The sequence below is a fragment of the Buceros rhinoceros genome, unplaced genomic scaffold (genome assembly GCF_000710305.1).
Source record: "Buceros rhinoceros silvestris isolate BGI_N320 unplaced genomic scaffold, ASM71030v1 scaffold16606, whole genome shotgun sequence".
In the NCBI taxonomy this organism is placed as follows: domain Eukaryota; kingdom Metazoa; phylum Chordata; class Aves; order Bucerotiformes; family Bucerotidae; genus Buceros; species Buceros rhinoceros.
In genome coordinates this window covers 10,640-22,808 of record NW_010415931.1, presented here as the reverse complement: position 1 = coordinate 22,808, position 12,169 = coordinate 10,640, and the positions used below count along the sequence as shown (strand labels likewise).

General features: G+C 41.0%; 1 protein-coding gene across 4 annotated transcripts in view; it reads right to left on the bottom strand.

Moving 5' to 3' along the window:
• The window catches only part of HNRNPR (heterogeneous nuclear ribonucleoprotein R), an 18,939-nt gene that overhangs the window by 1,795 nt on the left and 4,975 nt on the right, over positions 1-12,169 (bottom strand). For 3 of the 4 annotated variants that reach the window (XM_010137602.1, XM_010137603.1, XM_010137605.1), the window contains 4 exons: positions 6,163-6,339; positions 3,638-3,773; positions 2,351-2,556; positions 1,530-1,679 (listed from right to left, as the gene is read on the bottom strand). In XM_010137602.1, coding sequence (XP_010135904.1) covers positions 1,530-1,679; positions 2,351-2,556; positions 3,638-3,773; positions 6,163-6,339 — 669 coding nt within the window. The remainder of the gene's footprint in view (positions 1-1,529; positions 1,680-2,350; positions 2,557-3,637; positions 3,774-6,162; positions 6,340-12,169) is intronic. The other variant, XM_010137604.1, reaches the window with a different exon arrangement.

Here is a 12,169-nt window from a genome sequence, read left to right as displayed (position 1 = left end):
GGGGGAAAATTACTGAAACTTGGAAATCTCATCAAGCACGGCAAGAATCCCCCAAAAAAGCCACAAATAATTTGTAATTGTCAACACACACAAAGAACTTAAAAACATACACTACACCCCTCAGTTCTTTACCTGGAGTCACCGGCTTTGTGCTGAACATTGCTGGATATTAATATTTACATCAATGATGACTTTACCTGTCTGTACAGCTACATGCCTCAAACACATTAGAGGTCATGGCAACTCCTTTCAAAGAAGGTATGAAAATAAGTAGCCACTGGAATCAGAGCCAGTTCCACACATTAATACCATAATGCTTTCATCAAAAAAAAGAAATCACACAACACAAAAATACCTCTCAAGATTCATAACCAATTTAGTGGCCATAAATCAGTTACATGGCACAGACGTGGTGGGATTCCAGCTTGTTTCAGAGAAGAGCATTAGAGATGCTCAGGTTTATCTTTTCGCATCTGCTACATGTTTTCAGTTGCTCAAATCTAACAGGGCATCTACAAGTAAGGTCTGCTGGGAAGGGACTGGAGAACGTTGAAGGACACACTACGATCAAACATGTCACTGCTGACTTACCCCTTCTGATAAGAGTCTCTCACCCTCTCTTGGACACAGTCTAACCCTATCCAGACTGACTCAACTGCAGTAAATACAACTGCCACTCATCCTAAAGCAGAACTCAAGAGATTCTAAACTCTGTTTTGGTGGGTAGGAAAGTTGTAGGTGGTGAAATGGTTATAAAAAGAGGTTTATAAGGTTGAGTAAAGAGCCTCTGAACTATGTAGTCACATAGAATATACTTGTTCAAGCCTCCCAGGTGCAAAACCACCTCCTTGCTTCCTGCCTTCCCCCATAAACTATGGATTTAAAAAAACAGATGGAGGAATTTCTACAGAATTCAGTCCACTGAAGTACAAACAGCAGGGAGGAGGTAGCCTCTCAACTGCTCCAGGATACAAAGGAAGACACCTCTGAAGCTTACATAATGACTCCAATGTTTAAGTAGTCACTCAGAAGAACCCTTCCAGGGAGCTCAGAGTTAAAGAGAGGGGCTACAATAAGGGAGTTGCTCAGGTCACTCTTCTCCCTTTCACAAGGCATTTTTCAAATTCCCTTGCAATTTCTATTCAATACTTTTGTCACTCCAAAACTACACACAGCCTTTAAACGGGGGTCTTAGAGACAATTGATACCTTCTGTCAGCATTTCCTCAGAAAAATTGTCTAGGTTGATTTTTTTTTCCTCTTCTCTAGACTCTCCTGCATTGGTCCCCACCTCTTTTCCAGTCTACTTGTTAACTTCCTACATTTTTGTCCTTTGCAAGCTTCACACCCTCCTAGCTACAGAAATCACAGGAACGAAATTATTAGGGTTACAATTCACACAGTGGGAACCTTATTAAATAGGCTCTTCAAATATCTTACCTAGATATTTACTAAAAAGACATTTCATAAAACCATTTGTACAGAATGAGCTGCTCACACCATTTAGCTAGGAAAGAATAATCAACCCACCTTCACTGCTGCACCTCTGTCCTCAAAATGAACAAAAGCATAGTCCTTCAACTTCTTTACTCTTTCCAGCTTTCCAAACTCAGAAAAAGATTTCTCAAGAATTTCTTCTGTCACAGTAGTGGCCAAGTTTCTTACAAATAAAACTTTCACCTGGTGAAAAAAAAAAAAGAAAGCTGTAACCTTTTTAAAAGTCAAACTTTAAAGGAAACTACCGTGACCTCATAAGATGTTATTCCCTTCCCTGCATTAAGAAATTTTGGGTAACCTTATAAATTCTGTACCTGTTTCAAAATTTTTTTAAAAAATAACTATAAGGCTATATTGATATTCACTTACCTGTATGAAGTTTCTACAACTTCCCTCTTTACACAGTTCCCTTCCATGACCAGAATATCCAACCCTGACTTCCTGCTTCTGGGATGCTACAAATCCCAGTAAAATTTTAGTAATAGACCTCAAGAGGAGCAGAGTTATCCCAAAACACAGGGATAAAGAGCATGCCATCACTTCACCTTCATCTTGCTCTGGAAAACAGTTTTAGTGATGTGCCAGTCCAGGAGGATAACCCTGTACACAACTGGTTTACAGGTGAACAGAGGGTTACAAAAGCGTTTTCCTAATGTCTAACGGCAACTAATTCCAGTGCTCAGACCATGCCATTCTTCCTGGCTTACTACAAAAATGCCGCTCTAACTAATGCCCTTTGCTTTGTGCCTCAAAACAAGAGCTGCTCAGCTGGAATAAATCTTTGTCGCTATGGATTCATTTTACAAGGAATTCCCTCCCAAAGCACAAGACCACCCAGTTAAGTTTTCACTGACCTTTGCCATGACTTCTGGATCAGGTTCCTCTACTGGATCAGCCCATTCCACCGTCACAACGTTCCCCCAGACTTTTACTTTCCCACTCATCAGGCGGCGGCGAGCTTGTGCTGCCGACTTGTGATCCTCATACTCCAAGAAGCAGAATCCTCGATTCTTCTTTTTATCATCAGGTTGATGATACAAGATTACATCCACCAAACCCTCTGAAAAACAGGTCTTTAGTATTATGCTTCAACAGGAAAGAAAAAAAAAAATTCAGAGCCTACTCTAAAATGCCTTCTTTGTCTTTCGTAATACACAGCCTGTGAATTCAACACCTGAAATGGGGAGGGAGACCAGAAAAGCAAAACAAACAATAGATAACCATCCAATTTGCCCAGGAACAGGTCATCTAGCAGGTGAAATTCTGCAGAACAAACTTACCTCACAATTAGGCCCTGCAACGCATCAACCTCAACACAACTTTAGTTTTCTATGTTTGGTTTTATCACTTCTACATTGCTGAAAAGCTGTCAACACTAATGCGTGGCATTGCCCTTGCCTCCAGGGGAAGCTGGAAAGAATTTCTTCCACCTCTCTCCCAAAAGAGGAGAGAGAACTACATGAATATTCACCTCCTGTTTTCACCGCTTCCCAGAAGTACTTATAGATAACAATCGTGGAAAAGGAGCAGTAGGTTAAAACTCTCCTACAGGAACAAGAGCAGGCCATCAGGACCTCAACCTCTTATTTAAAGCAAAAGCATCCTTCCCATGATGAGCTGACTTCTCTTCCTACTTGCTGCATATACTGGGGAAGAACGCTGAAGAAGTGGGACAGAAATCAATCTGTCAATAATTATTTCTACAATAACACTTCCTCAGTATTCCCTCCTCCCCATCATTCCTCAACAGTAGTTTTGTTTGAGGCTCCCCAAGAACTTCTCAGCTGTGAAAGCAGAATCTCCTGTAGATCCAGTTACAAACACAGACCGTTCCAAAGGAAGCTAGAACAGGTAACGGAATTGGGACCTGAATTCATTTGTGCTCAAATGTAGATCTCAAATTGTAAACATAAGTGTCATTCTTTTAACAATCTGTAAAAGACACAAGTCCCTTTACACTCCACCATAAAATATAGCTGATATATAAGATTTTATATATATAAAAATACCAGAAACAAACTTGGAATCCAGCTTGGAGTAGTTTAAATGACAGCTGAACACATCTGTCAAATAACCAGATCTACAAAACAGAGACAGACTGCTGTTTTGGGAGCAGTGGGAAAAGCTCGGTAAGGACGTACCTGTGACTTTACTGAACTCTTCCAATATGTTTTCCTTAGTCTTGTTCTTTGGAATTGACCCAACAAATAACCTGTTGTTTGCCACGGAGATGCACACTCCAAGGTGCTTCCCAGGACGGATTTCATAGTTGTCACACTGAGAAAATAAAACGCCATTCATTTGCTTCATCCACAATAACATGGCTTAAAGGATGCCCAAAAATCATACTGCCAGTTATTTTCTTCATATCTACTACATTTATACACAGCATATTGAATCCCTTTGCAAGAGAATCCCTAGAACTGCAGTATTTGGATCAGTGTTCGCTTGGAAGAACACTGCTGAGCTCAGGTTTTCCACAGGAACTTCAGCAGTTCTGCCGAATGGAAAGGTTGAAGGAAACGATGTACAAGGACAACATTAACAGGTACAAACCCTATGGGCTAAATATGAACATACACCTACTGGTTTTCTCAGACTTGAAAGATCTTCCTAGACAACTGGTGACTGTTTCCCGTGCTGGGACTCAGGGTCAGTCATTGCTGCTGGTATTAATAAGCAAATCAATAGCATTACAGACACTGAGTTCTCCTGCTTTACTGTGACAGCTGGTAAACACTGAGCACATTTGCCATGAGATACTCAAAAGCCTGAATCAGTGTGAAGTTTGTTCCCACCACCTCCCATCCCAGTAGGGATATTTTAGACTTGGTAAATGCTAGGACTCTGAACTTCACTGTTGAGTTTTAACACTTCCCATTAAAAAAATTAGCCTACTGCTTCATGCTTGTGCCCACAGCTGGATTACTCTGTACACTTCTGAGAGGTCTTTAAATGCGCAAGAGTTCAACCTTAAAAAATTACAAGAATTCCAGACAGACATCATCTTTGGCTTAGAAAGGACTTTCAAGGCTCAGCCTAAGAGGATGGATGTTTGATCATATGCCACCTTCTGAACAGCTCAGCCAATTCTTTAAAAGCAAGTTTTCAGCTATTTCTACCCTAGCTGAGAGGTGGCCATACAGATGATAGAGCAATACCTTCAGCAACCTTCTTCCTACTCAAGTGCTAGAACAATGTGAAGGTACCACAGACAAAATCAGTTCAAGGAAGACAAAAAACACTTCAGAATTTTGCTTCATATACAACAGTGATTCATAGCACAACAAAACTTTGTATTCATGCCATGAACTTAATCCAAACCTGCTTTTCAAATTGGATCTTATCTCACAAGGCCATTTTACCTACAACCAGTCCCACTCCCGCTGGTTCTGCACACACAAGCAGAAAGCCCAGCTAGAGCAGAGAAAGAAAGGCTTCAAAATTTCAGGGTTTTTTTCCTGAAAGATCCTCATTTTGCTATCACTGTTCAGTTAGCCAAAGTTTACCACGTCTGTTCTATTCTCCTTTCCCCCAGTAGTCTGTGGAAAATACTTCACCTAAATACCGGCCTGGTCCCATTACCGGTTAATAGTTACGGTGGAGGAGGTAGGAGGAAGAGATTCCAGATACAGGACTTTATACATTCACAAATTCACTTATTTGGTGCAATATCCAGCACATGGAGGCCAGACTTCCATCAGTGGCACACCACTTGTGACATCTCCTGCCACCCCAGCATCTTCCCTTTCAGCTCCCTCAATCAATGAGAATTTAAATTTAGAATTTAAATCCAAGCACCTTCAACTTGGTCAAAAAAATAAAGAAGTTTTCCCTCAAAAGTGGCAGTAATTCATATTCACCAGCTTCAACACTGAAGCCCAAAAGTGATCAACTGCAGAAATGCCTTTGGTGCATCTCCTGCAGGAAACCCCCCCACCCGCCACCCCAGCTGAACTAGATGTTGAGGTTTCTCTCTCTTCTTCACACAGGATCAGCTGAATTCTGCTAAGGCAAACAAAATAAAGCATTTCACCTGTATGGGTTCAAAGTACAAGCAGCCTTTCACAGCAATATCCAAAACCTTGTGAGATAGGCCTTCATCTGCCTAATTCTACTCCCTCCTCTCAGGCAGAGGCAAGGCCAAACGACACAGGGTGCCTGTCAGCCCACTGTCTCCCTGTTTAACTCTCTAGGGATTACTCCATGTCCTTTGCCAAACCACCCAGATGCAGACCACGTCCAGTTTTCATGTAGCAAGCTGGCTGCTGGACTGAGAATAAACTGAAGACCACCATAAACCATGAAGAGCACGAAGTCAGAGACCTCCTCCACAGCAGCAGTAAAACAAAGCATCTCTAATTAGCTCTTTATAGTAGAAAAGGCGATAAAACTTAAACACAGTGAAGCTTAAAGAATACACTTTTCCAGTTGTAATCAAGAAGGCTCTTGCTACAAGCACCCAAGTACTCTTGCAGACTACAGCCCTAAAGGCAGAACATTATTTGCATACACTCAATCAAACCAAGAGGTAGTTTAAGAAAGCAAAATTGAGTCTGTCAATGAATGGCTTTAATGAAACATTTCAAAGACTTCGTGATCTAAGAGATTACCAACACACTTGCTGTTCACATGATCTTGTCCAATCTGAAAACAAGTTACTCACCAGTTTGACTGCTTCCTGTGCTGCATCTTTACTACAAAAGGTAATGAAAGCGTAACCTCTGTTTTGACCAGAAAGAGGATCCATCATGAGGCGCAGATCCCAAATTGGACCAGCCTTCTCGAAGAGTGGTACCAATTCATCTTCATACAAGTCTCGCGGAATCTTACCAACAAAAACCTAAAAAGCAAGAGGACACTTAAACCAGCTTTTTCAGAAATGCAAACCATACTGGTAGTGCTTGCAAGTTCCCGGGAAAGGAAGTGCACTGGAGCATCAACCACCACAGCAGAAATACTGCAGCCATCACTGCAACATTACTGTACGTCCCAGGACGTCTTCCAAACCGCCCACTGCTAGTAGTGGGTTTTACACATGGAAAACCTGGATTTGTTATGTATATTGGAGAGGCTGTAAATCTCCACCACTGAAGAGGTGAATGCTTCTCACCTGGTTATAATTTTGGCAATTAAAACCACAGACCTTACAGACTATCTAGCAGGCCAAGCACTTCTCGCTCTTGCAGTATTTAAGTCATCCTGTAGAGTCAGTCTTCATCAGAAAGCTACAGACAGAAAAAGCATCTACAAAAATTGCCTGATATACATTTTCCACTTTTATTCTATACTGTAATCTTATTTCTAGCCTGTGTTTATTTCAGCTTCTGCCAAGGGAATGTTTTAGTATTTTTCTGAGAAAAGCTGGAGTCATCCTGGTTCTGTACCTTACAGAGTGATGACAATAGACTTTTGTGAAGTTTTGTTAAGGAGTTTAATCTCTTCAGCTGAGAGTTCCCTAGAAAGCTCCCCCCAAACTCCTTAATCACTGCAGCTCTCCTGTCAATTCTCAAAATCTCTGAATTGCTAATACAGGCAAAACATTCCAAACAACCATTAAGATCAAATTCCATTTATTTTAACTTTGAACATTTTTGTAGTTAAAAAAAAAAAAAAAAAAAAATCAACCTCGGAGGAGTCAACCTTTTCCACCCAGGGGGAGCCTCACCATAGTCACAGCTGGTACTGAAGGCTTAGCAGGCAATTCGAAAAGTGAAGATGCTCCAAATGCCCGTGTCAGCATTGACAGAACAAAACCATGAGGAGAGCGTGGTGACCAATTTAAAAAACGTGGAGCACAAACTGTTTTCCTCCAGAGGAAAGCTGAACCTTTACACATTTCTTTACACTATAGATATTCCTGAAATCCTGTTTCCAGAATATTTCTTTCACTCCGCTTAACCTCTCTCGGTTCAATGCAGATGCCAATTGACAAGGATTTATTTGCTATTAGGGAAAAAAAGGAACAGATTTATCAAACCCAATGAAAATTTAATGGCAGAGCCAACAGGCTTCCCCCCAAACACCCAAAAAGCTTACAAATCCTTAGAGACAGGCAGTTCCCTTGTCCCTACATCTAGAACGTTTAATTCCAAAACCCATGTGCAGTTTTTAAAGGGAAAAAACTGATGCCATCACGGAAAAGCACAAGGTAGGAACTCCAACTGTCAACTGAACTCTCCACAAACCGTAACTGTTCCAGTCGGTCAGATGTACAAAGTCCACATTACATTCCTTGTTTCAGATGCTACCGCTTCCAACGGCAGCTGGAGGTGACGTACCAGAAGAGGATTGAGAAGAAATATCCCTATCCAAACACAAAGTCTGTTTTCCAGCTATTTACCAAAGATTTACCATCCTGAAAGCTTCTGTTTCCTCCTCTCTTTCCAGCCACCTCAGCTCACTCTCTACCAACTTTCCACCACCGACACCTCCACAGATGCTCCTACAGTTCAGTTCAGGTAACACACTCCAGGTGCTGGTACAAGAAACAGAATTATGGATTTAATCTGAATATAGTCGTGTCTGACCTATATCTAGACCACCAGTAATGGAAGGACGACGTAATTCTGCGCGATTCACACCTAAGGGAATTTACTTTGAGCCTGTAAACTTAATGTGTTAATGAACAAGGGGATCAGTATGGAAATAAACACCAGGGGAACACCTTGCAAGGCTCAGAAGAAACATCTGCAGTAACTTGGTTTTAGATATGTTGGTAAGCTTGAATGAAGTTGCTGAAATAGCAAGGAATGTAAATATCAGATGCCTTTTTTAGTTCCACAACAAGAGTGCTGTGGACATATGTTGGAAACTGGCATTATCAGTGAAAAACAGAAACGATCTTGTCTAAGAAGGAAGCAACTGCATCACATCTGGGCCTTTGTTGTACTCACTGACCATTACTTCTTCCAGTTTGGCTTCCTAAAGGACCCATACAAAGTACTCTGATTCACTTCTTCCTTATTAGAAGATTTATTATGAAAAGTCTTAACGAGGAAAAAATAAATTTCAGTTTCCTGAACAACTTTAGAGCATTGGGGTGCAATCCACTTCTGCGCTCTAGGTGATGCGTCCTACAGTTATTTCAACAACTAAGCCCCTTCTGAGGTCATCGTGAGCTAAGAGCAGGGTACTGCAGCACTGCAAGAGCTTCTTCAGAACATCTCTCCTTTTAACAGTGTATAGTTTAATAGTGTCTTCATGTGCTTTGCAGTCTATTTTTACCAAATGATTAACGCTAATTAACGTAGGCCACAGGATTGCTTCACCTCATCCAGATCTACAACCTTCATTCAAGAAAGAGAGGACAAAATTCTGGCACAGTGCAAAAACCATTGAACCCTCACAGTTCTCCCAGCACAAAAGTGCCATTTCAATGGTGTACTAAACCCAGCATAAGCTCTGTCTAGTCCAACTGCTGCAGAGTTTGACACCATTGCTTCTTAAGTTAGAGTTATTACAGCACCCAGTTGTTCCCATTCAATTTATTATGGCCAATAGCAGTTGGAATGCCCCAGCATCTCCAGTAACAAAACATTTTCCAGATTCCAAGCCAGCCTCAAAACTCTTCTCTGACTTCCTGTTTCAAATTCTGACCAGGTGCCCGCAGAGGAGCGGATGTGAAACCAACTGACCATTCACAGAGCTACAGGTAATTCTGCATTTTGGATAAGGACACTCAGAGATGCTGTTTATCATTTACTTATCCAACAAATCTCAGCTCCAAAGAGGACGTGGAGCATTTTATATAACAGTTTAGACTGTAGAGATGCCTAAGCCTGCACATCATCTTAGTACATGGTGGGCAAATAATCTATCTACATACAGAATTCAGGTTTTTATTTCACATCTCTGAAAAACACCAAAATAGAAGTCGCTCAAAACTTTAGGATTAGAATTTCCTTCATCTGGAGATGCCTCAATAAACCCGAAACCAATCCAGCAATCAGGAGAGACTTAATTCAGTTCCTTTCTTCATGCTGGCTGCACTGTGCTAATTTTGATAAGTGCTTTTCTCTGGATTCCCATTGTAGTCGGGTAAAGGGCTGGTTTTTTGGTTTGGTTTTTTTGTTTTGTTTTTTAAGCAGTTCCCAATGAAGCCTCCTGTTCTTTAAATCATGTCTTAAATAGTACTACAATCATTCACCAAAACTTGAAGGATGGAAATCAAGTACCGTATCAGTCACCTCCTAAATTTTTGCTAAAGAAAAAAAAAATATAAAAAATAAGGATCCTTCAGTTTTCCTACCTCATTAGGTATTACCTAGAACTGCAGACACTGCAGATACGAGGTTGGCTCTACCATCCAGCATCAGCCAGCTGAAACACTGGATGCTTGTCTCGTGTGCGTGGAAGCTTCACCATCCCTGACTAGCAGTGGACTTATGACTGAAACTCCTTCTGTTCCTTACAAACTCCTCCTGGCTGTAACTGAATTTAATGAAATATTTGTAACATTAGCTTTCCTTGTCTTGTCTGCACTTAGTTTCAAAAGTTACTGCAATAGCTGTGTAGATGTTACTACTGTCTACACATCCTCCAATGTTGAAAACTGGCTTATTTCAAACCACAACAGGAGAACTTGAAGTACTACTTAAAGTAGTTTTGTGTAAAAAAAAAAAAGGAAATTAAAGAATATTTTTAAAATTTTTCAGCGTTACTTGCACATACACTTTAACAAAATGATAAACTACAATTAGCACAGAGCAAACACACCTAAGCAAAGCATGTGAAGTTACGCAAACCATCAGTCACTGTCTTTCTAGTCCAAGGACCTCTCCAGTCACGTCCGCCCCCCAAGGAATTTGATTTTCTTCATAGTACTGCGACACTCTGAAGCACCTTCTTGACAGTACACACAGAAGTTCCAACATCTCAAAGGATGCAAACCTAGTCTATGAACTGAAAGTCTTGAATTCAGCCACTTCCTTAAATCTACCCTGGTGGTTTGTAGAGACTCTCCAGAATAACTCCTGGACCAAAGGCAGTCATAACAGTGTGACGGAGTCTTGACAGCGTCCAGAATAAACTACAAACCAACCTGCTAGGGACCAAACCCTTGCAGAACACATAAGCAAGGAAATACACAGCTCAAGCGCCTTCGTAACCAAACTGAAGTTTACTCCTAGCTTGCCAGCAAGATGCACAGCTTCAGTCAAGACCCTGAATTTCCAAACACGCTTAATGACCAGACTTCGTCCTTCCAGGATCAAAAAAACCCATAGATGAATTTAAAACACTTCTGACCATCTTTAACATTAAAAAGCACAGCTGCTCTTACAGGGGGTAAGAAAAGGCAGAGCAAAAAGATCTTAGGAATTAAGTGAAACAAAGGAGCACTGTAGAAGCCCCTTGAGGACAAGCAGTTGTCAATGTCTGCAGGTGACAAAGCCTCTGTAAGGAGCGAAGGAAACACCAAATAATCACTTCCATTCTGATCCAATATACACTCCCATAAATGTCTCCAAGTATCAACATTGTGTGACCTCACTATAAGCAAAACACTTTACACGGAAGCAGCAAGTCCTTCAATAAAATACTCCCGCTTAATAGCAAATCCTATCACAATTAGTTTCTCCTCCAAGCTTCCACACAGCTGGCACTACTTTATCTTTGAGAGAATCACATCCAGAAAGGTCCAGCTGCTCCTAATGCCCATCCACCTGAAAAGACCACTGGACCCCCAGCTTCCCCCAGAGGACCCTTTCAGCTGTGTTCACCGAGACAAGCTGCACCGTTCAACATGCTGAACATCCCTAATACTATTTATCGATACTTTCATTTTATCACACTATGGTCAAGTACCTATTGAATAAGAGTCAAAGCTACAGTTAACAGGTCATGATTTTCACTTTGTTTTAAAAAGACAAATTAGTTGGTGTACCAATATTAACAATAGAAAGACCTGATACATCTTGAGGGAGGAAAGTCTACCTAGTGTGGCATCTTCCTGAGATCACAAACAGAAGTTTGCCATTACTGACATCAGGGACAACTCTAGCATCAACATATCTGAGCCGGCTCAAGCTCAGAGAGCTTCAGTAGCATTTAAATCAGTTTCAAATACAAAAGATTCACTGCCACAATTGAAAGGGATAAATCTTGTGGGGTTTTCATATTTTTACCCACAGTATTAGAAAAAAGGCATTTAGACTTGTATAAAACCAGAATTCTTGAGGACAAAAGAGAAGCACTTCTCAAAAGCTTAAGAAAAAAATTTTAAAAACCCTTCTCACTCTGGGGAAAAAAAAAAAAAAGTGCAACGATATCCTCCAGGCACTTGTATTCGACACACTTTGCATAGCATACCAAAAGGTACAACGATGTTTATGTTGTGACTGGACCTCAGAGCCGAACAGCAAGAGCTAAAGGCTACATTTAACAAAGCATACACCAGTTTCAGTGAGGTGCACAGCCTCTCGGCCAGCCCACCCGAGCAGTAATCCCACCAATGGGCAGCAGGAAATTCCCTGGGTAGAGGTATGGCTGCTAGAACCACCTGCCTGGGTTTTGCTACAGCCTGAAATGCTGATTCATGGCAGAAGCATTTATACTCTTATCTTAAGTTTCCACAAGTTACCTGTTCTAGCAAGCTTCAGAAAAAACTCAAAAATATAAAAACACACCCTTAATAGAACTAGAGCACAGCCAACTTCACAGCTTTCCTGTGA